Genomic DNA, 25,246 nt, shown 5'->3' with positions numbered 1-25,246 from the left:
TCAATGGCTACACTCAAGGAGGTTCACACATTCATGAAGTGTTTATTCCAACCATTTTAAAGCCAGGGAACATGATATTAAACACAAACAGCCCAGAGAGAAGCTCTGAACATGAACAAGTCCAATCGCATGGGGTTAACAGAGTGAGCTGCTAATCCCGGGAGTGGCCGACTTCCAGGGATGGACATATGACCAGTAATGTGAGAGCAGATGCCAGCTGTCCTTTAGTTTTATGGCAGAAAGCTGAACCAATGGGCAAGGGGAACAAAAGTCTCTCATTAGACAAGAGAACTACTGACTCCTGAGAGGGAAAGAAATTCTCCCCTAGGTGACTTTTCTGTGTTAACTTTCTCTTTTTGTCTCTAACATCCAGAGAAAGAGGCATCTATGCAAGCACCTGAAAGCTTGCATAGAAAGCAGTCTCCTAATGTAATCCTATGGAAACGGAGCACATAAATGCCAACACGAGAATAAACATAAGACGAGATTTACTATTTTCCCCAGAGGTAGCAATCATCGTGTGTAGATACCTATACATCGAACAATTATAACTTGAGTTCAGGCTGGCGAACATCCACTACAGACAACAATTTACTTAAGTTACTAAAGCTCCCAAGTGGCTGTATATCATAGAAGGATCAGAACTGACAGTTGACTTGGAGATGGTCACCTAGTAAGACTAACTGAAAAGCTGGAAAACGTGTTTTAACAGTCATGGAAGGCAAGGGTTGCAGATTATTAATAAAGGAAAACCAAAAGGAAACGTATACCCTGGGCTTCTAAGTTGCCTTCCACTGTGCAACCATTTTCCAAGCCTATTTCTGAACCATGACTAAAATATGGGAAAAGCTATATACATGAAAGGACGTTAACTTCATGGCCCACCTTTTAATAGGATGATAACCTGGCATTCTCTTGCAAGTACAGGTCTCCAGATCCAAGACCATGATCACATTATATCAGATTACAGAGAAATCGACACAATCAAAGGATAGGTACCACCACCTCCTACCATTGGCCAGCACTGGCCTGGCACTGTCAGGAGAAAACATGGATGGCAGAGGCAAGCTAGCCCCCGCCCCGCTCCTCCTCTGGTTTAGGTCCACAAGAGTTTCGGATGACAGCACACAATGGAGCAGCTTGGGGGCAAACAGCTGTGTAACTGCCCGTGAGAAGGTAAAGCATATCCACAGAAAACAACTCGAGGAGGCTTAAATCCTCAACTATACAGAATGGTAATCAATACAAACATAGCTCAGAAAAAGAAAAAAATTAAGTGTCTGAAATAATCAGACAAGGCTTCACAGAGGTGGTGGTATTTGAGATAAACTGAAAAAGAGCATATTTCGTAAGGATCAAGAAGTAAAAGAGGACAAGCATAGCGGAAGACACCACCACCGTCTTGTAGGGAATGGAGGGAGACCCAAAGAGGAGGGTTCTGCCATCAAACAGAAGTACTGGAAGCTGACCTGTCACCTCTTAGAGCCTCGTGATTCACAATCCCCTCCTAAAAGGACCAGTGCTTCCTAAGCACAGCATTGTTGTGTCTGGATAGGTTCATTTTCACATTTCTTTCAGCCAAATGTACAAAACCTGTCTCTTTTGATAGAGTTATGAGGAATAGAAACAAATGCACTGCTACAACTTCACACAATGATATCTAACTACACTTGTGCTCATTTTAATATCTGGTTTTAATAATTTAAAGTCAAAATGAATTACAAATAGTGAAAGCTAAACTTCTTTTGTGATATAGAAATTATGGTGGGAAAATACAATAGATTAGAAAGAGCTTATGCTAAGATAAGACACATTAATTAAACTATTATTAGTATTAGATCGCCATACCATCTTTTCTAAGACTGGTTGGTTTACACACAAGGTCAATTATCCTTCAGTGAACTGAAAAGCAGTAGTGATGGCCATCCCCATTTCACGGATGACCCTACAGGGACAGATGAGATGACTACCCTAGCTCACTATCATAGGGATCTCAGCAAGATGTATGAACCCTAGATGCACCCACTGCAGGTCTGTTCACTGGGCTGCTCAGCCCTGGGAAGGAGAATCAGACACGACATCTGCCCTCAGGGAGCCAACAAGGTCTGAGCCAGAACCTGATAAATGCTGTTGTTATAATGACCCCCATGAATGGATCCTGAAGGTCATGCTGTGCCAGGCACTTCACAGTTCTCTCCCAGCCTGACTGCCTCTTCAAACTCCATGATGCCTTATCCCCAGTGACACATGAGAGACTGAGGATCACAGAGGTCATGATTAGTGATGGCAAGTACAATAAAGACAATAATAATGCCACAGTCTGTGTGATTACTATGCGTCCAGCTCTGGGCAAAGCCCGTAATCTCAGCATAATCCTCTGCATAACCTCACGAGATAGGCTCTATTCTCCCCATTTTACAGATGAGAAACTGAAGCTCAGAGCTGTTGATAGGTTGTCAGAGGGAACTGGTAAAAGTCAGGGAAAACTGGGTTTGAATCAAGTTCCATTTGTCATCAGGGCTTTTATCACTGTGTTAAATAGTAGGGGCAGCCAGAAAAATAAGGAGGGAGGACAAGTCAAGGTGAGTGAGGGGCTGGGCAGGGAAGGCTTCCTGGCAGAGATGATTCTTGAATTGAATTTTCATGCACCAGCAGGATTCAGGAAAATAAACTGGAAAGGCATTTCAGGCACAGAGGCATGGAACAGTGTGATATCCTTCAGAACTGCAAGTGATCCAGTCTTGCTGGAGCAGAAGTGGTCTATTTGGGCGATAAAAACAGGGCTGAGTGGGGCTGACAGGCAGACAAGGGCCACGTCACGAGAACCGTGTTGTGAAGTATCTGCATTAAAGAATGTCCCCGCTGACAACAACAGAGAGCCATGCAAGGATTTTAGAACTGTTGTGACAGGATCAGGTTTATGTTTGGGACAGACATCCATGTAGCAGTGGGGGAATGGACCATCAGAAAGAAGCGGGGGGGTGGGAGGAGAGGCTACATTCATACACATTAAAAACAATAAGGGTAACAACCAAGGCAGAAATTCCCAAAAGGAGTTTCTTCTGACATGTTCCTCTGAGATGATTCTAGACTGTGTGTTGTTCACTTACAGTTTTAATTCATTATGTATTAGAACACATATGTAATTATACTATAACATAATTTCATAGATATTATTACTTAAGATGAGGCTAAAAGAAGGGAGCTGAAAGAAAAATATTAATATAGTATAAAAATAAGATAATACAAATATTAAAATATGAATAAATAATGTGTTATATATACTATATGTTATTTAAACATATTTATATAAATTATATATAACTATATATTATATATTTATATTATAATATATAATATATATACAATGTATATTATTGAACTATATTTATATATTATATTTTCTAATATATTAGATTATTATATGTACGTTATATTCTATATTTTATTGTCATAATATAAGTATATATTATACACATATCAATATACAATATATGTAATTATATATGTACATGTAATTGTATATAATATATACCAGATAATATATAATACATACTATAAATAATATAAACATAAAATATTAATGATATGTAAACAAAGTAGAGATTGTAGGAGGATCTGGGAAAAGTTGAAGTTCAGGAAACACAAAACCTAGGCCCTTGAGAATGTTACCAGAAAGCAGAGGTAACTCAAAAGACACTATGGAGGAAATACTTGTAGGACCCGGTGACTCTACTGGGGGTGAGGAGTGGGGAGGGGAGAGGAGTGGAGGAAAGAGCAAGGGTCCTCAGTGGGGCCCTAGGTGGTTGGTAGCGCCTTCTGGAAGATAGCAAGCATGAGAGGGCAAGAGGGAGGACTGGGCGAACGGTAAGGGGGTAAGGGCGTGCAGGGCTTCCAAGGGGAGCTGTCCAGCAGGCAGCTGAGAATGGAGGTGATCCACATGAAATATATTATAACTTTAATCACTGGGGAACAGAAATCCACAAATTAATAAATTATACATACAGCCACAATTCCAGACCTAAAGAAAAAAGCCAATATTCTATATGGCTTCCCCCAATTAATTTGTGATTTTTTTTTTTTTGATAAAACGTGGAGTTAAAACACTTTCTTCAAAATTTGAAACAAATGAGCCTCCTTTCCTAATTGAGGTCAGCAAACACCGACAGGGTCATAAGAATGTAAACCACACCCAGCCTAGCTTTTCAGAGACTAACTTACAAAGCACCAAGGATCACACAGGCCCAATGTCTCATCACTGGCCTCCACCAGAAAGGATTCTGAGTTCTGAGGCTCCCACTCAGACTCTCCATGAAAGTACTGATAGTTCCTACCACAGCCATTTTCCTCAGTTGTGATGATGTAACTCTAATTCCCACAGGCCATTCACCTCAATCCCAGAATGCAGATCCTACAGGTAGACTGAGGGCTTGTATCACAGCACAAGACTTCTACCCTACAGAAATCTGCACTTCCCAGGTGCGAGCAGGTCTACCTGAACCTCTGCTCATCACATACCTTAAGAAGCCTAAAATTGGAGCAAGGAATAAAGTAACTTATGAAACAAAGGCAGAAGAGACAGTTCTATGTGTATTTCTCTCTGTCTTTGTTGACCATCCTGGGCTGTAACTCAAAGGTCAGCAAACTTTTTCTGTAAAGTAAATATTTTTGGCTTTGCAGCCAAATGGTTTCTGTTGCAACCACTCAACTCTGCCCGTAGTGCAAGTTGTAGTGCAGAAGTAGCTGTATACAGCACGTAAACAAGTGTGTGCCAATAAAAATTTCTTTATAAAAACAAGTTGGATTTACCCAGGAGGCCAGATTTGGCCCAAGGGCTATAGTGTGCCAACCCCCTGCCCTAACTAATCAAGTATTTGCCTTCTCTGCCCAACCTCCCTCTTAACCAGAACGTGGTTCAACTACCTTGAAATATTATACATTATTATCCAACCCCCTTCCCACTTTGAGATCCTCCTAGACTCTAGGCTCTGCTTCCCTGCTTGGGCTATAATATTTGCTTAATAATAGCAATGATGGAAGAGTAGTAATAGAAGGGGTTAACATTTATTGAATGTGCCATTTACAATGTGCCAGGTATCACACAAGGTTCTTCATAAAGACTGTCTCGCTGAATCCTCAAAGCAATCTAGTGAGATAGGTATAATTCTCATTTCCATTTTACAAATAAAGAAAATGAGCCTGAGAGGTGTCAAATTTTCTTCTCATGGTCACCCAGGGTGAAGCTGAGTTCTAACCCCAATCTGTCTGGATCCACAGCCAGAGTTAAACGCCACCCTGGGCTGCTTCCCAGAAGCACATGTGGTTGTCCAGTTAGAAGGTGTCTATATGACCACTCCTCCTACACTTTCCTCTGGGGGGTGGGGCATACTTTGTGTTGCCACCCACACTCTGGTGGACAGTGACAGGCCCTGACAGATGACATCTATTACCTCGAGGCAGTGGCTCTTCTACTTTACATAAAGTTTTAACATTCAACATAAACCCAAGTACAAGTGCCAGATATGATGCACCATGACCGGAAAATGTTATATCTGTGCCTATTTGTCCTCCCTCCAACAACAGTGATGCACCCAAGGGTATTAGAGATCAGCACGTACCCTCAACTCGTTCCCTAGGTTCACAGTCAGACAGAGAATCTTGACACGACTGGAAATCTCAAAACACAGCATGTGTTCCCACAGAAGATTCCCCAATGAAAACAAAGCTGGAGAGGCTGTCTTTTCTCCACTGTATATTCTTGCCTCCTTTATCAAAGATAAGGTGACCATATGTGCGTGGGTTTAACTCTGGGCTTTCTATCCTGTTCCATTGATCTATATGCCTGTTTTTGTGCCAGTACCATACTGTCTTGATTACAGTAGCTTTGTAGTAGAGTCTGAAGTCAGGGAGCCTGATTCCCCCTGCTCCGTTTTTCTTTCTCAAGATTGCTTTGGCTATTTGGGGTCTTTTGTGTTTCCATACAAATTGTGAAATTTTTTGTTCTAGTTCTGTGAAAAATGCCAGTGGTAGTTTGATAGGGATTGCATTGAATTTGTAGATTGCTTTGGGTAGTAGAGTCATTTTCACAATGTTGATTATTCCAATCCAAGAACATGGTATATCTTTCCTTCTATTTGTACCATCTTTAATTTCTTTCATCAGTGTCTTATAATTTTCTGCATATAGGTCTTTTGTCTCCTTAGGTAGGTTTATTCCTAGATATTTTATTCTTTTTGTTGCAATGGTAAATGGGAGTGTTTTCTTAATTTCACTTTCAGATATTTCATCATTAGTGTATAGGAATGCAAGAGATTTCTGGGCATTAATTTTGTATCTTGCTACTTTACAAAATTCATTGATTAACTCTAGTAGTTTTCTGGTAGCATCTTTAGGATTCTCTATGTATAGTATCATGTCATCTGCAAACAGTGACAGCTTTACTTCTTCTTTTCCAATTCAGATTCCTTTTATTTCTTTTTCTTCTCTGATTGCTGTGGCTAAAACTTCCAAAACACTGTTGAATAATAGTGGTGAGAGTGGGCAACGTTGTCTTGTTCGTGATCTTAGTGAAAATGGTTTCAGTTTTTCACCATTGAGGACGATGTTGGCTGTGGGTTTGTCATATATGGCCTTTATTATGTTGAGAAAAGTTCCCTCTATGCCTACTTTCTGGAGGGTTTTTATCATAAATGGGTGTTGAATTTTAATGGTGCTGGGAAAACTGGACAGCTACATGTAAAAGAATGAAATTAGAACACTCCCTAACACCATATACAAAAATAAACTCAAAATGGATTAAAGACCTAAATATAACGCCAGACACTATCAAACTCTTAGAGGAAAACATAGGCAGAACACTCTATGACATAAATCACAGCAAGATCCTTTTTGACCCACCTCCTAGAGAAATGGAAATAAAAACAAAAATAAACAAATGGGACGTACTGAAACTTAAAAGCTTTTGCACAGCAAAGGAAACCATAAACAAGATCAAAAGACAACCCTCAGAATGGGAGAAAATATTTGCAAACGAAGGAACTGACAAAGAATTAATCTCCAAAATTTACAAGCAGCTCATGCAGCTCAATATCAAAAAAAGCAAACAACCCAATCCAAGAATGGGCAGAAGACCTAAATAGACATTTCTCCAAAGAAGATATACAGATTGCCAACAAACACATGACAGAATGCTCAACATCATTCATCATTAGAGAAATGCAAATCAAAACTACAAAGAGATATCATCTCACACTGGTCAGAATGGCCATCATCAAAAAATCCACAAACAATAAATTCTGGAGAGGGTGTGGAGAAAAGGGAACCCTCTTGCACTGTTGGTGGGAATGTAAAATGATACAGACATTGTGGAGAACTGTATGGAGGTTCCTTAAAAAATTAAAAATAGAACAACCATACAACCCAGCAATCCCACTACTGGCATATACCCTGAGAAAACCATAATTCAAAAAGAGGCATGTATCACAATGTTCATTGCAGTTCTATTTGCAATAGCCATGACATGGACGCAACCTAAGTGTCCATCAACAGATGAATGGATAAAGAAGATGTTGCACTTATATACAATGGAATATTACTCAGCCATAAAAAGAAACGAAATTGAGTTATTTGTAGTGAGGTGGACGGACCTAGAGACTGTCGTACAGAATGAAGTAAGTCAGAAAGAGAAGAAAAAATACCGTATGCTCACACATATATATGGAATCTAAAAAAATGGTCATGAATAACCTAGGGGCAAGACGGGAATAAAGACACAGACCTACTAGAGAATGGACTTGAGGATACAGGGAGGGGGAATGGTAAGCTGGCACAAAGTGAGAGAGTGGCATGGACATACATACACTACCAAGTGTAAAATAGATAGCTAGTGGGAAGCAGCTGCATAGCACAGGGAGATCAGCTCAGTGCTTTGTGACCACCTAGAGGGGTGGGATAGGGAGGGTGGGAGGGAGGGAGACGCAAGAGGGAAGAGATATGGGGACATATGTATATGTATAACTGATTCACTTTGTTATAAAGCAGAAACCTCTAACACACCATTGTAAAGCAATTATACTCCAATAAAGATGTTTAAAAAAAAAAAAAATCTGGAGGAGCTGAGAGGGATGGGTTATGTAAACACACCCAGCAGGGACCTCAGAGATTGCTGGGTAGGAAGGGCTGCTCCTCAGAAGAAATGAACCAATGGGCAAATTTAAAACAAGTCAATGAGATGATTTGAAAATCCTGCTGTTCTTATCTTTTTGGTAAAGAGGACCAGACCTGTAGCACTTCATTGTAATTTTCCCCACTGTGTTTAAGAAAAAAGGGTGAAAGTCATCAACTTTTTTGATCCCACTGTAAATGTACAGGTCATCATTATACCAAGAGAGGAGAGAGGAAATGAGAGCCAATTAATAAAAATTTGTATTCAGCCTGGGAATTTAGCTAGAGCACATATCACCGGGGTATCTGAGCTCGTCACCTCCACCCCGTCAGCCACCCGATCTGATCCTATTCCTTTGTATTTGTTGAATTTGGTTCCCATGTGGCAACATATCATAATTCAGGTCTTGAAGATGAGCCCTCATCCCACCCTCCATCACATCAATCATCTTGCTGTGGTGACGTGTGTTCCTGCACAACAGTGCAGAAAAGACCTCTTGTTTTTGGGAAAACGCTGCAGAGAAAATGCTCACCACTGATTGTGCTGTGTGGTCCCTGCTCAAGACGTTCTGACATGGGCTTGAGGGACTAAGTCCTAAACACACATCCGCTTTCCCTCTGTGGCCAGCTGTATAAAACTGCAAAGAGACACACTTAATGGATTCATGATTTCGAAATAGCTGCCACTGAAGTAATTTGTGTATACAGCATCAGACTAAGCGAGACAGTGAACATGACAGTGAGTGGGATGGATCTTCATCCCCCAATGTAAGGAGCACCCAAGGGACACATTCTGAGATGTGAAGCAAAACATGGCCCAAATGTAACAACCAAAAAATAGGAATAGTTGTCAAAAAGGATAAAAAAGACTGTGTAAAGCAGATATGCTGAAAGAAAAAAAAATACGGAAGACTAAGCCTTTAAAAAATGATATTTAAAAAATCTACAAGAGCCAGCGGATTCCAAATCAAAGATATTTTGAAAAATAGTTTTCAGCCTTAATACAGTATTGTTGCTTTTTACCCCCAAAACAAGCAAATTAGAGATTTCTCTTTGTATCACTACTGCTTAATTTTTGAAAGTCTGCCCAAATGCATTTTCATTAAGTACCCTCTCTGACATTGACAAATGCGAACAAATAGTGAGGGTTCTTGACTAAAATACTAAAGGGAAAGAAGTAAAATTCTATTCAAAATAATTTTCAACGACAGCATTAAAATTTACAATATTACCCACAGGTTTAAGCAAGAAGCTGAAGCTTTAAACTAACAGCACGTTCACTAAATAAATATATCTTCAGTTGTTTTTGCTTCGAAGGACAGAAAGCAATTCATGCTCTTTGATATAAAAACATTTTTTTCCAAATATGGGAGGATTTACCAGTATGAAAATTGACCTAAGGTAAGTTTCTAGAAGCCAAGACTTTTCGTCTTAAAATTTCATAGCTAAATCCACATAAAAGAAGTTAAGTGTTCAGTCAATAACTCTGCTTGGGTGTATGTCTGGAAGTACTAGATATACCTGTGAAAAGGCATGAGGTGACTATAATAAAGCCCGCAGCCATCACTTTTACATCACTTTATATGTATGCAACTTGAATAAATATTCAGCCTAATTATTATCTTTCAATATTTTAAATGACCTTTGACCTTAAAAATAAATCCAATACTAGGATATAATTTCCCTTACTCACTCAACAAAAATTTAAGCAGTTTAAAGATTAGCACCTGTGTATTTTTTACTCCTCTTGACAGCAGACGCTATCCTCAAAAAAGCACTACCCAAGACCACGACAACCACATTATGGTGCTTAACGCCTCCTCCCCAAAATTCAGTATGCTTGTGTCAAAACTAATATATAAATATCGAATGAAATTTCCTTGGAAGACCAAAACTTCCTGATAGAAAGAAGACTATCTCAGTGAATAAGACCAACAGTGGATGCATATCCAAATTTCAATAGTCAGATTGCTTGGAAACAACCCCATCTTAACACCTTCTTGATAACCATTATGGACAGATACATAACTAGGTAAAGATGCTCAGATATTCAAGAAAGCACATGATAAAATTATAGATGTGAAACACTGGCTGTTAACACTTGTCTACACAGTTCAGTTCAAAGTTTATACTGTCTGAATCTCAATGTGTTTTATAAAGTCAAAAAGCAAAGAAAAAACTCACCCAACAATAACACAGTGTTCAAAAAGAGAGATAATACAGACTCAACTAATGGTCATTTGAAATGAAACAGAAGAGAAGATATAAGCTGTCTGATAAAAAGTAAACCCAATCACTGAACCAAGTATATTTTGAGATGTTACTTGTCATATTGACACATGAAAATTCTTCTCAATTCTTTCCAATCAAGGTACTCCAAGCACGGTTGAGGGTGGTGGCATACTAAACAAAACTCTTTCCAGAGATAAACCTAATCCAGAAAAAGAAAAAAAATGCTTTTTATTTAAATATCCTGTAGACCTACAATGAATACAGACAGAAAATGCTGTCAGTTACAGTCCTTTATACATATGCCTGTGACTGTTTATTACCTCTCATCCTTTCAGCAGGGGTTTAATACCAGAATTTTCCATTATCAAATTATTCCCTTTGCTTACTTTTCAGGGCGCTGCACTTAACTCTTTTAAGTCACCAGGGTCCTAATTAGTAGGAGATGCCATCGGCTGTGACCTGGATGTCTGAAGGAGTTAATGTAGCTCACAAAGCTTCCAGCAGAAGCCACACCTATGGTGTGTTTATAGGGGAAATGGCTATTTTGGTAAAACATGGTGACCCCTAACATTATAGTACTCTAACACTAGTTTACTGATCTGAAACCTGACAACCAAAATGAACACTTACCTCCTCAGACAGCCAACTTGCCCCAGGGAAAATCTAAACTAAGTTTAAAAAAATATTGGCTGTCCTTAATGGAGATCAAAGCTTTTATTAAAAAAAAAGAACGCACACACACACACATACCCCTATTCTAGATTAAGTGTGAGTAAACTAATGAACACTGTTTGAATGCACACCTTTTTTTTTTTTTTTTCCTGTTCCCTCCTGTACGATTTGTAAAAGAAGAAAAAAATATCACTGTTGCCCAGAGCCCAGAGAAGCTGGGCTCCAATTCCTCCCCTTCCACCCCAACGAACCCCGAAATAGCTAACAATAACCAGCAGCTGACACCTAAATAGCCCTCACCACATGCCAGGCAGCATTCTAAGTGCTTTATATATATATACACACAAATATATACACTCAATCCTCACAACAACCCAATGAGAGAGGTACTCTATATTCCCCATTTTACAGACAAGGAAAGTGAAGTACAGAGAGATTAAGTAATATGTCCAAGGTCACACAGCTAACTAGTGGCAGAGCTGGGTACAAGCCCAGACAGATTGGGCTCCAGAAGCAGCACACAAAGCCATGAGGCAATGCTGCAAAAACAGTAAACAACTCAAAGGAGAGTCTGATTGCTTTGCTTTGCTCAGCAGGAAAGTTTGTAGAGAAAAATTTCAGAAATTATGGTTTTTACAGCTTCCTATAATAACAAAGACTGGGAATATCTGTGGACAAAGTTATCTTCCAAAACTGCTTTTGCATCATTTCTATATAAACTTTAATTATTAAGCAGGAATACCCTTTTACAAACCTGGTTAGCCAAGATTTAGAAACCAAAATCATGGAGAAATAGGAAGCTATAGGAGACTCCAGAGAAGCACATTTCTAGATTCACAAAGGAGGACAGTACTCAGAATACTAATCAGGAAATGGATCTTAGACACTCCAGAAAATAATCAAGTCAGTTATCTAACAAAGTGGTTTGTAAGTACTTTAAAAATGAAAGGCATGATATAAACCTTTGGAAGGACCATTTGACAAACTCTCAGTTGCCTTAAATAATATTCTTTAACTAAGTAATTTCTGCCTTGGCAATTTTTCCTTAGGAACTCATCAGAGATGCTTACACAAGTTCATCTGCAAAGGTATTTATTACACAAATATTTTAAATAGAGTCTTTCTAATTTTTCTTAAGGGTCCAAAAATAAGGGAAAGGATTAAATTGCTTATAGCTATATGATGCAAAAAAAATTGGAATGTTTAATGGCATGGGGAAATGAATAGAAAATTACATGAAAAGAACACTAAATTTCCTTATCCTGATATATAGCAAATATCAGGTCCATCTACTTCATATAAATACATTATATCACAATAATTATCTCTGGGTGGTGAGATTAAACTAACATATTCTTTTTCATGTTATCTATGTTTTACAGATTTCTAACATAAATGTTTACTAATTTTATAATCTGGAGAAAAAAACAAAATTTTTAAGAGAAAAGGCATTTGGTCATGAAGCCTAATACATTATAATGCTTAAAATGATAAGCTCATCAGTCTTGTTTCCTTCTTGGATATCATGAATAGACTGGCAGATCATGAGACTGCACAGAATACATGGATTTCAGCAAGGGATCTGACAGTCCTCATGACATTCTTGTAGAGAAACGTAGGCTGGCTGATAGTCAGGGTTCAGAGAGTTGTTAGTACGTGAAAAGCTGAACCAAATATCATGGATGAACAGATGGCTAACTACAAAGAAGGTCCTACTTCTCAGCTCTGACCGTGCCTTCGGCATGGGTACCCAAGCTACACTTTTCAAAGTCATGGCTAGTGAGAAGCTAGGAAGAGTTGGATGTGTGAAAACTGGGTAACAGCCACTAACATTGACCATGTTTCTGGAACAGAATTTAGCACTGATGTGGGTCTTTCCAATGCCAGAGCCCCCTCCACACACAGCATTTTCCAAACCTAAGTAAGTGTTTGTCAAATAAACATCACAATTATGATTCAAATAATTCTGACAGGCTAAAACACTCACCTGAAACCAAGATGCTATTTAACAGAGTCAGTAAATGTAAAGCCCTACATTCAGTTCAGTAACAATTTTACAAGTGTACTTGGCAACAGTTTGGGTGACGCAATGACCATTTTAGACTAAATAACAGTCAGCACAATGGAGGATTTTTGTTGAACGGAGGTAACAAGTACACTGGCAGATCCCATCTGAAAGTACTGAGTACATTTCTGACCTTACTCAAAGTGGGAATTCAACAAAACAGAGTAAGTCCAGAAGAATATGATCAGGGACATTCTAAGCCTGATTGGGAAAATTCAAAGAAACGGGGACTATTTAATTAGGTGGGCATTTAAAGGGACCTAACCAATATTTAAATGTTTGCTCTGTAATTCTGGGAAGAGGGGGAATCAAATTACTCTGTTATACTGGAAATTACAGTTTGTGTTCTGTTTCTACCATTCCACTGAAACTGCTCATCAAGGTCAGCAACGACCTTGAACTTGCCAAATCCAAAAGGCACCTCCCTACCCGATATTAACTGACTTCATGGCATTCAGTAAACAGCTCTGTGCCCTCCTTCCAACACTCCCATTACCACCTCTAGGACAAGTCATTCTTATCTCTTTTCTCTAGTTCCTGCTTCACACAACCTCTAGATGTCAGAGGTTGATCTGCTCTCGACCTTCTTCTCTCATTCCTCTATTTTCTCTCAGTGATTTTATCAATTCCTGTGGGTTTAAATAGTCTCTACGCTGATTACTGGCCAATTTAAATTTCCACTCCACACCTTTTCTCTGAACTCAGGGTTCTCTTGTATAATCAGAAGCATTTCCACCAGAAGCATTCCTGATTCCACATGCTACCCTTCAATGTGAGTTCTCCCCTGTCAGCATAACACACTCAGATGCTCCACCCAGAACCCTGAGAATCATCTTAGCATCACCTCTTGCCCTCACCTGTCATACCCAATCCCTAAGATGTCCATTCTACCTCCAACCTGGGTCTTGAATCAGACCACTTCTCTTCACTTCCACCACTACTACCCAAGCCAAGTGAGCGTCATCTCTAAATGTGACTTGCCAAGGGTCTGCAGACCAATCTCCTCAGAGCTTCAACAAAAGGTCTGCTTAAACAATAAGCTGGATCAGGACTCTTCTGTGCTTTAATGGTGGCCTCATGCACTTTGAAGAAAACATCACAAAATTCTTGTAATGGTCTCAGGACACTTCAGTATCAGACCCCTGCCTATCCACTCTCACCCCATCCAGTACCACCGTCGCCCTGCTTGGGCCACACTGGTTTGCTCTCAATTGTATAAGTGCAGGAAACTCCTTTCAGCCACGAGGGCTTGGAAAAGTTTGTTCCTCCAGACTCTGCCAATAGCTGGTAACTTCTTTTCCTTTATGTCTCAGCTTAAAAGTCACTTCCTTAGAGACTGCTCCCAGGACCACCCTGTCTGATGTGTACAACGCTCTGCCCCCAATTATTTTCTATCACAGCCTTTCATGGCCCCTTTATGACACTTATCACAACTTCCAAGGATTTTCTTCCTTTACTTAATTTTTGTCTCTCTCCTTAACCCCGCCTGCTTGGAATGTCAGTTCCAAGAGGGAAGGAACCTTACTGTCTTATTCCTCATTGTATTAGCAGAGCTCAAAAACTTTTTCAATGTTGAATATGGGAAGGAATAAAACCAGACTTCACTCCCAACATAAGGAAAATCTTCCTAAAATTAAGAGTTGTCTGGCAATGGAATAGACAGCCTTGTACAGACAAACTGACCATCAGGGGAAGAGGGATCAAGCAGAAATTGGGTGGCCACTTTTATCTGAGATGACATAAAGGGAGTTTCCATGCTGGGTGGGATCCTGGGCAAGATAACAATTCAGGTCCTCTCCACACAGTTTCCAGTTCTATAAAGAGAATTCTAAAGGAGTTTCAGGTTAAACATATACTCCCAAAGTAGCAAACATCATAATTCCTAATGAGAGGAAATTCTCACTAAAACGGCCCCGTGAAACCACTTTGTACCCTGACCAAAAGTAACTTCCTGAAGTTAAATCAGTGCAGGCTCCCTCTGTCCACCCTGCCAGATGTGGTTTGGGACAATGACAGCCCACAGTGGTCTCCTTTCCGAGCTGTACAAAACGTGGCCCAGAAACGAGTTGGCAGATCAAGCGAACCCACTCGCAGTAAACCTAAAGTTCCACTCTTCATTCATTTGTGATGCTGCTCTGTAAACACACCAGGATCGCTTTATTTAGTGTCACATCCATTAATAATGCAGAGATCTTTATACAGGCAGGCAGAGAAAATTGGCCCTGAGTGATTTCGTTACTACAGGGTATACACGAAGTCAAAGGGACTGAGAGTCTCATTACAACTCTGTAGAAGTTGCTGGCAATATAGACAGCGGTTGTGGAGCTGACCACCACACAACAAAGCAATTCAGGCAAGGTATCCACTTCATGATCTTCTGCAGTCTTACAGTCAAAGAGTTAACTCTTCTCTCCCTCATACTATAGATATACGAGAGACCTAAAGACCAGTCGAAGACCATTCCTTCTACTCTTTTAGCTTCCTTCATCTCTAACTTTTTTTAAAGTAAAAAACCCAAAAATATGGCCAATGCTTGCTTCTGATGGCACCTTTACAAGGATTGGTCATTTTGTCAGCAGATTAGATAACGCACCACTAGATATTCCAAAATGTTGCTAATAAGCCTATGAGGCCATGAGCTTTATCCTTGAATTTTTCACCAAAATAAAATGTTTTTTCAGGAAGATAGTAAACTTTACAAAGCCAAAGGTATTTAAAATTCCTTTTTATAACACTCAGTGTTAACAATGCTGTGGGGAAATAATGTGTAGGGAAGCCGAGAATGAGAACTCTGAAGACCTTTCTAAAGGGCTGGTGGGCAGTACTTTCCATTTAAAATACAAACTCCCTTTGATTCAGCAATCTGTCCGTTGGGTATATGCCATATGTGTATCCTCTAATTAGTAGATTTAAATAGTATACAAGAGTGTTCATTTTTATTATGGCTTATACCAGCAAAAGCTTAACAGTAAGCCATAGTGCATCCGTAAAATGGGATAATAAACAGTTGCTAAGAAAGAATGAGATGGGTTTCCATGTGCTGACAATAAAAAACCTTCAAGATATATTAAGCAAAAAAAGCACAGTATGTGTGTCTCTAAACACAACTAAATATTCATTTTTGAAAATTCTGGAGAAATGTATGAGAAATTTAAAAGTGGTTGTCTCTGAAACACTGGATTGAGAATGTGACTATCATATTTATTTTAAGCTCTTCTGGACTAGTTATTTTCACTGTGTGTAGTCATTATTATTTTATTAATAAGAATAATAACTATATGCAGTATTTTCTGCATGGTCTGGAAGCATCTACTTGCTCTCTGCAGGAGTGGGAGAGCGAGCATTCTTTTCCATTCTCCACAAGGTGAGCCAGAGTCTACTCAGTGGGCACGTAGCCACCCCTCCTCAACCAGTCCAGGAGACTTCAGAGGTTGCTGAGGTCCCTGCCCACACTCACTCCTTCCCCCTTTGTGTGGCCTACATGCACAGGTAAGGGGTAATTTTCATTTCTGCTCTTCCACTTTTAGATGTATATCATCCATCTCTGAAAAGCTGACTTAAGGGAGAATGTGTAGAGTTCTTCCACTGCAAGAGATACCAGGGGAAAATCAGTGTTTCCCTTAGTGCTATTTATTCTATAAGTATATTATTACCAAAACAAAACCAAGGAAATAAAACCATTTTCAACTTTAAAGTATAGCACTCTCCATTCTGCCAAATCCCATGAGAACCAGAAAGATCACAATCCAAGGGGTTTTCTTCCCAACTTAGAATCTTGTAGTTGCCTATCTCAAAATACTAAACAACTCTTTCAACTAAAATTGCTTCCACAAGAGAAAGTCGAGTACACTAAAGTTGAAAAGATGAAGTGCAATCTACATTCAACTTATTCGATGTTGAAGACCTTAAAGAGTACTTGAACATTGTTTTGTTCTTATTCCATCAAACAAATGCTTCCAACCCTACAGAAGAGGGGGGAGAAAAAGAAAAGTCACAGGAAATCATGCCTTTGTTTTTCCTATTATTTGACCTTGGACTTGAGGTGGGGAAGCTACTTAAAGTATCAAGTGACCTTTCCAAACTGTATAAAACAATCCCCATAGTACTTTTCCTTTGTCAGAAGGTTGTGATACAAAGGCATTTGCTAAAATTTATTTTATGTATCTATTCATCATTTTTTGACTTTACTGATGAATACAGAAAGTAAGGCCAAATGTCTATTTGAAAAAATCTAGTATCTACTTAGCTGAAAATCTGCTCCCACTAAATCTGATTTTATATAAGCTTTCTGATCCCTCCCTCCAAAAAAGTAATTTCATTTTTGTTTTGAGGGGATGTAAAAGTAATTAGTGAAATGAGCAAACTATAGTCTGGTGCATTGAGCTGTCTGTGGTACTGAAAAAATGACACCAAAGCTGAAATGTACTGAGCTAAGTTCTTACAAAGCCTCTCCATCACACTATTTTAATTCAAGCACTTCCGTCCATGACTCACCTGAACCATCTATTTTGATAGACTGTGTATAAACATTTTATAAAAGGTCACACTGACTTGCTTTCCAAGGTTCTCCATGGAAATGTCAGGGCCTCCCCAAGCTTCGTTAAAGCAATTCCGGTGGGCAGAGAGCCAGAACATTGGCTATAACACTTACTTTTCCTGAATGCAGTAAGAAATCCTACCACGTACCAGAAACCCATACTAGCTAGCTCTCACTATCCAATCATCATACTGCTATGCTAAAAAGAAAAAGAGGAAGTGTCACATTAGACTGCATGCTATGCCCAAGAACATGCTCTGAACAGCAGCATAACCCCCGCATTGAGTTCCTTAACTCAAAGCTAATCTATATACTTAGAATTCTTAATAGTAAACTGAGAAGTACCTATTTGCTTAAAACTTATGAAAGAAGCACATCTATAGCAGTGACATCAATAAGTTAAAAAGGGGTCAATTCATCATTTTCCACACATGGATACATTAGCCTATGCACTTGATTTTCCTGTGTTTCAGAGTGAACTATTTCAGCAGCAATCACTGACTACTCTCTGGATAAATTAGAACATGTTTTTTCTGGTTCTTGATTCCCAGCTCAGGGTCTCCACATTTATTTGGTCCTTTTCCATTTCATATTTTTAAAAAAGCATCTCAGGTAAGAATTTGGAACTTCAGCTTGAGGAAAACAAAAATCACTCTAGATTAAACACTGAATGTAAAAGCTACATCCAAAACAACTAAATGATATTACCTGAGCATCCATTTTGAAATTATCTTAAGTGTGGTTGGTTTAGCAGAAACCATGTATCAAGTCAGATAATTCCAATTATAAAAATATAACTTTTTGTGATGTTTATGTTGCCCCAACAATAAAGAGGTTCACTGTGCTTATAACCCTTAGAGGGGGAATTCATGTCTTCATTTTTATCACCCGTGCTCTTCGTACTCTAATCAGTATATCTATGCATTTGTATAACAGAAATGGTCCTCAAAATTAGCCAGGGGTGGAATTCTTTCAAGTGTGAAATGATCTTTAAAAATATGACTTCTTTTATTTGTATTACTTTCTCTAAGTTTTAAGAGTCCTAATATGGTATCAAAAATTTTTTACACCACGTAATTAACATCTGGCCAATGTTAATGGCCAATGTTTGGTCCTCACAAACTCCTATAAGTTATTTCAAAAAAATCTCCCCATAATTCTTAAAAGGTTAGCATTTTCAGGAAGACACTTTGTTCTTGGTGTTAATACCATCAAATGTCCTCCGCCTTGAATGCTTGTTTTGCTGTGTGTTTTTCAGAAGGAACAGGAATAATACGAAAGCTGATGTTTAATTTAAAAAAAAAAAAAAAACAGCAAGGTCTCTTTCTAGGGTGGATTAAATAAAACTACTCTGGTCTTCAAGCCAAAAAAAAAAAAATTAAATTACTTGATTTTTATAAATACCTAAGAAGATTTTAGAAAAACCGTTTAAGTCTAATCCTATTCAAATACCAAACGTTTGGATTTAGAGAGGAACCACAGACAAAGACATGTCCATGTTCAGGGTTGCTAACAAGCAGTAGCAGAGTGCAGCAGGAAGCATTCTGGGTGGAAGCTAGGAGGACAGGCCTGGTCACGCTCTGCACTGTCTAGCTATGGAATCTGGCAAGCTGGTCACCTCTTCTGACTGCAGGTACCTCATCTGTAAACCAAGTCAAAGGGCCATTAGACCTATTTTGTTCCCTAGCCTTAAGTGTCTACCCTTCAAGTCAAAATGAAAAGATACTCTCATGATGCTTAAGTTACATTTTAGTATTACTTTAAAATGTTTGAAAGAATCTCAAAAGCCCACGATCATTAGTGCTGAATTAAAGATGTGTAATTATTTAATAGTAAACTGAGAAGTAATTAAAGATGTGTGAATTATTAAAATTTTAAAGGGTCCAAATGTGTTTGCCTTGTTTTGGCAGTGCAGTTTTATTACTTAACTCTAAATATTCTCACTCTTTCTAATTCTCATTCTCTATCCTCCTTCCTTCAAAATCACACTTTTCAAAGTCTTTGCAAATTTGAAAGCATGATGAAGTAATTTCTCCCCCCTCATGTGGGGTCATGTGTATCTTTATTTTGCTTGGGCAATAGCTAAAATTGGTTTCTTCCATATTTAGTATGTTTTTGCAAATTACTAACTTAAAATTAATTTAACTTATAATTAATGCTAAGTTATTTAAATTCAACGGCAACTCCTAAAGGAAAGCAGCCTAAATTCGAGGGTTTAATAGTTCTGCCAAATGCCTAACACCTGATCCAAAAAAATCAGAAAATGCATATTAGTGTAAGTTCTAAACTGGAAAATCTCAATCTCTCTTAATTTTTGAAAACTCTAGTTATTTTATTCCCAAACCTTAATATTCCTTTAACTGAAAGCTACAGCAAAATAAACAACTTAAAAGACAACCCATGAATTTTAGACGGACTATTCTGAAATGGTCAGTAACAGTCAAATCTAACAATAGAGTTCCTGGCTACATTTAAACAAAACAAACATTTTCCTAACAAGTTCACTCACAAGGGCAGTGGCCTTTGCTCTTAAGTGACATTTTTAATAAATAATGTAACGATTGTACCTGAAAATCTACCAAACTACCAGATATACAGAATTTGTATTCTTAATTTACAACAGATTTTTTTCTTCAACTTTACAGTAAGATATAGAAAAGGTTAGAGTTTTCTTCTTGTCTTATTGATATACAGTAGCAAGAAATATCACGGGCCTATTTTCTTCTCTAAGCTACAGTTATGGAAGGTGATACACATGGGCACAATCTTCCATAATGGCCCACCCATCTTGTTAAATGTTTATTAGACAAGAATACACATTTACCTGGCGGACTAAGGCTAGTATATAACTGGCCTTGAGCAAAACAAATACAGTGCCTGATATGGAGAAGTGGATCTACCTAAAGAAGAGAGGGGAAAATCTGAAAGGTTTAACAAATACATCCTGGAAACTACTGCACATTTACATGCTGCACTGTTTGTTTTGTTTTTAACTTCTTGAAAGAACAAGTCAGGTGCTAAGGTAAGAATACAGCGTGTGTCTTCTGTAACCTCAAGCAAGGACACGAGAGCTTGGAAAAAGCGTTTGCTGCCTTGCACTTCCCCCAGCTGAAGTCATTCATAAACAGCAGAACCCCGAAGTTACCTGTATTTCCCTGGCGTGGTACACGATGATCAGACCGAGCAGGATGATCGTGGAGAGACTGATAAGGCATTTCAGAGCTAAGGAATACAGCGACGCCTGCAACACAGACAGAAGCACTTTTTAAAAAAAAAAAAAAAAAGAAGAAGCACTTTTAACCACCTTTAAGATCCGGGGGGTCGGTCAATCCCCAGCAAGGGGACCTGAATTCCCAGTAGGAGGATGGGGGTAGGGGCACCTGTCTCGGCTCTGTGATCTGTCAGATCACTTGGCCTCACAGGAAAGTGAGAGAGGAGATCCCGGAAGGCCAAGCAACGGGGTCCTCGACACCACAGACCCAAGCGCAGCTCGTGGCTCTCAAAACCTGAGAGGAAGTTATCCTTGAGTTTAAGCGCTTGGGTTTGAAAGGGGCCTCCGACATCGTGAGCACCAGGAGAGGAACAGAGCATGCTTTCCTCACCGACTCCTGAAATCACTTCTTTAACGTGCCCAAACTCGCTGGGCATTCACTGCCTCCAGAACTTTGCGCGCGGAAAAGCTTCCTCTCCAGAGTTGCCTTGCGGATTAGGGGAGCGAGTCTCAGCGGTGCTCGCCGTCCCGGCGGGCACCTTCAATTGTCCGGGAAAAGCTCGTAACTGGCAGGCAGAGAGTTCCCACCAGCGCCCATCCCAACCACCCGGTGTCCGGCTCTGCGGCCCGGGAACGGTGAGCAAAGGGCTGAGCACTTACCTTGTCGTAGGCGCCCCACGACAGCTCGGTCTCGATGACCATGACCACGATGCCGAACATGCCGAAGATGAGCGCGTAGTCGCTGAGCCGCTTGCGCTTCTCGAACAGGGCGCGCCGGTGGCCCAGCTTGTAGCCGATGTTCTGGTTCTTCTTTTTGCTGGACTTGGTGCCACCGCTGCTGCCATGCCCGCTGCCACCGCCGCCGCCGCCTCCAGCGCCGCCTCCGCCGCCGGCTCCGTAGAGCGCCAGGTTATTGGAGTTGTTGTGCTCCGGCTTAGATACCACGATCTCCGGGGCTGAGGACGAAGCGGCGGCGGCCGCGGCTGCAGACGGGGAGGACGCGCCGCCACCTCCTCCAACAGACGCCGGGGGCTGTAGGGGCTGTGCCTCGGAGTCCATCTCGTGCAGGTTCCGGCGGGACGCGCTCAAGTTGCTGAGCGGCCGCATGACGCCCCCGTTGTACCTACAGCTGCTCATGGCTATTTCGGTGAAGGGGTTGCTCTCGCGGCGCGCCTGGGGCTGGCTGTGCTGGTGGTGCGCCGGGTGCGGGTGGTGGTGGTGGTGGTGGTGGTGCGAGAGCGGGGGCCCGGAGCCCAGGCTGCCGAGGCTGCCCGTGGGGCTGGCGGCGGGCTGCAGGCTGTGGCACTGGTGGTACTGGGAGGCGGACGCCGGCTGCTGCGCGTACTGCTGCCGGAGCGCACTGGCATGGCTGGACGGCGTCAGCTCGCTCACATTGAGCTGGCTGCCCCGGCGCGACGAGCAGCAGCAGCAGCACGACGAGCCTGACAGCGGCGAGGAGGTACGGGTCCGGAAGGCGCCGCCGGGCGAGGAGGTGCGGAGCAGCAGGGACAGGTTATCCCCCGCCCCCGCCCCCGGGGCACCGGAGGAGGCGCAGCTGTTGCACCGGAGGCATGGGCTGCTGCCGCCGCTGCCCTGCTGCTGGTGCGCGAGGTGCGGGGGGTGGTGAGGGTGCGGGAGGGGCGCGAAGGGCGGGCACGGCTTGTCCTGGCTCTGCTGCTGCTGCTGGCAATGCAGGTGTGAGGAGAGCGGTGGCGGTGGCGGTGGCGGCTGCTCCGAGAAGAAGCCGCGCTGGAACTGCAATGGGGTTTCCATGTCAGGGCTGTTAAAGCTGCAGGGAGACCAGGCGGTGGTGCACCCTGCGCAATGCGTTATGGTAGGGAGCGGAGACTCCTGCTGCTGGTGCGAGGAAGGGCCCATGCCGGCTCCGGTAGAATCCAGGCGGCGCGTCCAATTGGTTGGGCTCACCAAAACAATGGGCATGACATCACCTGCGGGGACCAAGACTGAGTTTGCAGTGCGCGCGGTTTAGGGGAGCGTGTGAGAGGGAGAGAGATGGGGGCGGGGGGGGGTTAGAATCTGCAGAATGAAAACCCTCGGAGGCGCAGGCCAGGACAGGGTGAGGGCGGGGGTTCCACCTGCTGATTGGGAGCACCCGTGAGCACCACCAGGTAGTGCAGCGGGTCTGCAGAGGAAGGAGGAAAAAACAGGCGTCCCCTCCTTCCCGTGCCACCACCCCCCTAACTAGTGCCGGACGCGCAGTCTAGATCCCCTGCACCGGGCACTGCAGCACGTTGAGCTACCCCAGCCAGGGGGTCAGGCGAGGGAACAGTGCGGAACCCGGGCCACTCCTCCACCGGCATGCACGCCTCTTAGAGCTGCAGAACAGCAGCCTCCTCGCCCCACGCCCACTTCTCCCTAATTGTCCCGCTGAGAGTGGGCTGCCGGCTGCCCGCCAAATAACTGCGGGGGCACCCGCTTTGGAGAGAAAAAGTTTGACGACTAGCTAAGCCAGTGCAGCAGGGCTTAGTGAGAACCCCGGGGCCTGAGCCCTTGTTTGGCCGCTGCGAGACCCGAACGGGCCCGGCTCACCGATCTTCCCCACGCCGCTGGTCTCTGGCGCCGGGGAGTCGGGATTGGCTGCGCGGTGCTCTCGCCCTAATGCGCTGCGGCGCGGGTAGGGTTAACCTCCTTGGCGCCTGGGCCTGGGGAGGATGGGGGCGGGGCCGGAGGAGGGGATCCCCTTCGTCCGCGGGAGGAGCCCGCGCGGGCTTCCCGGGTCCCCCTGGCGGGGGCGGAGGGCTTTCCCCGCCACTGCCTGCTCACATTTGCGCCTTCTGCAGAACATGAGGGGCTGGCGCCCCCGGCCGCCAGGTCCCGGGCTACGGCGCTCAGGCCCTCTGGCCGCCCCAGTGGGTAGGTCCGCGGGCTTTTCCTGCCATGAAGAAGAGGTTTGCTCGAGAGTCTGGGGAATGCTCAGCGACCGCCGGCCACCAGCTTGTCTTCTGTTCTTCCTCCTCCACACCTGCAGCACAGACACAAAGCAAAGGCGGATCACTGTGGCGCAAACACCTAGCATCTTCTGTGCCAAGCCCTGACTGCGGCGGGGGCGGCGGATGGAGAGGGGCCTGGCGCTGGCTGATTCACACCGGCAGTCATAGCCTGGCTAGGAAATTATTAATAATAACTCGGACTGAATAATAGCTGCCTGGGGACAGTGCTGGAGTTTTGCTAGAGTTAGGTGTAATATTTATTTATTTGCTAATAAACTAATAAAAATTACGCTTTGTGTCTCACAAATTTCCTGTGATGTGTCCTTCTTTTGGGCGATATACTAACACAAAGCGGTAGGGAACCCTTTCAAGGGTTCGTTGTTACTGCTCCATCTTAAGTCATTACCGTTTGTATTTCTTTGTAAGTTGAGATTCCCGTCTCCAGAAAAGGGAATGAAATACACTGGCCAGTTGAATATTTGTTTCCCTTTTAAATCGTGATTTTAGAGCATGATTTGTATGATAGAAGTTACAACGAGTTAGAAATTAAAGTGAAAGCGGATCACCCTCATTAGGTAATTGGAATTCTCAGCTGGATCCAATTTCTTGATATTCTACTCGGCAGCTACCCTGAAGTTGCTTACCACGTACCTGCTCCTAAGAGAGAGTTCGCGTTTTCAGTGCCTTGGAGTGAATAATTCATTTTAGGATATCCTTTGGATATGAGTTAAGCAATTTTAATTTTTTGTGCATGCAAGTAAACAGATCCAGAAGAAAAAAAGGGAGAGGGTTGCTTTTAGTCCCACAGAACTTGCATTTCTCTGTAGTCTTGGTCAAAAATAGAATTTGAATGGCTAAAAACTGGAGACAGCATTTTATTTTTATATTCCATGATGATTTTTGGTAATTTAATAAAATTTGTTTAGAATTTTGATCATAGAATCTTTGTGGTAGCAGAGTAGCTCTGCATGAATTGTGTGGTGAACATGACTATTAAAAACAATTCTAATGAGTAATTTGAAATTACAATGAAAGCTTCCAAATTAAAATATTTTCACCTTCTGGTGTGAAACAAAATTCAACTCAAGCACAAAATCCATAATACATTCATTTTCACTTTATAACAAATTATATGAGCTTCTTCTCATTGCTACGCATAGCTGACTAAGTGAAAAAGTTTGACTCATCCTTCCAAACCTAAATACATCAAATACATTTATCATGGTAAATTAATACTTTCATTAGCCTTTGGTAAATTTTGTTGAACGACTACATCAATCCCCTCTCCAAATATCACAATAATTGTTACCAGCACAAAATTAGATATAAGGTTCTAAAGTTATTAAAATGTCATTCTAAAAAGTAATGGCTGCAAAAAAACACAAGAAAGTAATGGCTGCATCTTCTATTGTCAA

At 41.7% G+C, this 25,246-nt stretch overlaps 1 protein-coding gene and 1 long non-coding RNA gene across 2 annotated transcripts in view; one reads left to right on the top strand and one right to left on the bottom strand.

Moving 5' to 3' along the window:
* Positions 1-25,246, bottom strand: part of KCNN2 (potassium calcium-activated channel subfamily N member 2) — a 327,349-nt gene that overhangs the window by 160,278 nt on the left and 141,825 nt on the right. The window contains exons 2-4 of the mRNA XM_067731458.1: positions 23,665-23,863; positions 21,541-22,829; positions 20,815-20,910 (exon numbers count right to left, since the gene is read on the bottom strand). Coding sequence (XP_067587559.1) covers positions 20,815-20,910; positions 21,541-22,829; positions 23,665-23,686 — 1,407 coding nt within the window. The 5' untranslated portion in view covers positions 23,687-23,863. The remainder of the gene's footprint in view (positions 1-20,814; positions 20,911-21,540; positions 22,830-23,664; positions 23,864-25,246) is intronic.
* Positions 20,927-24,138, top strand: LOC137221572 (uncharacterized). The gene is made up of 2 exons (XR_010942066.1): positions 20,927-21,516; positions 23,870-24,138. It is a non-coding gene; the product is annotated as an uncharacterized lncRNA (long non-coding RNA).

This window comes from Pseudorca crassidens, chromosome 3 (genome assembly GCF_039906515.1).
Source record: "Pseudorca crassidens isolate mPseCra1 chromosome 3, mPseCra1.hap1, whole genome shotgun sequence".
Classification (NCBI taxonomy): domain Eukaryota; kingdom Metazoa; phylum Chordata; class Mammalia; order Artiodactyla; family Delphinidae; genus Pseudorca; species Pseudorca crassidens.
This window is presented reverse-complemented; position numbering and strand designations above follow the sequence as displayed.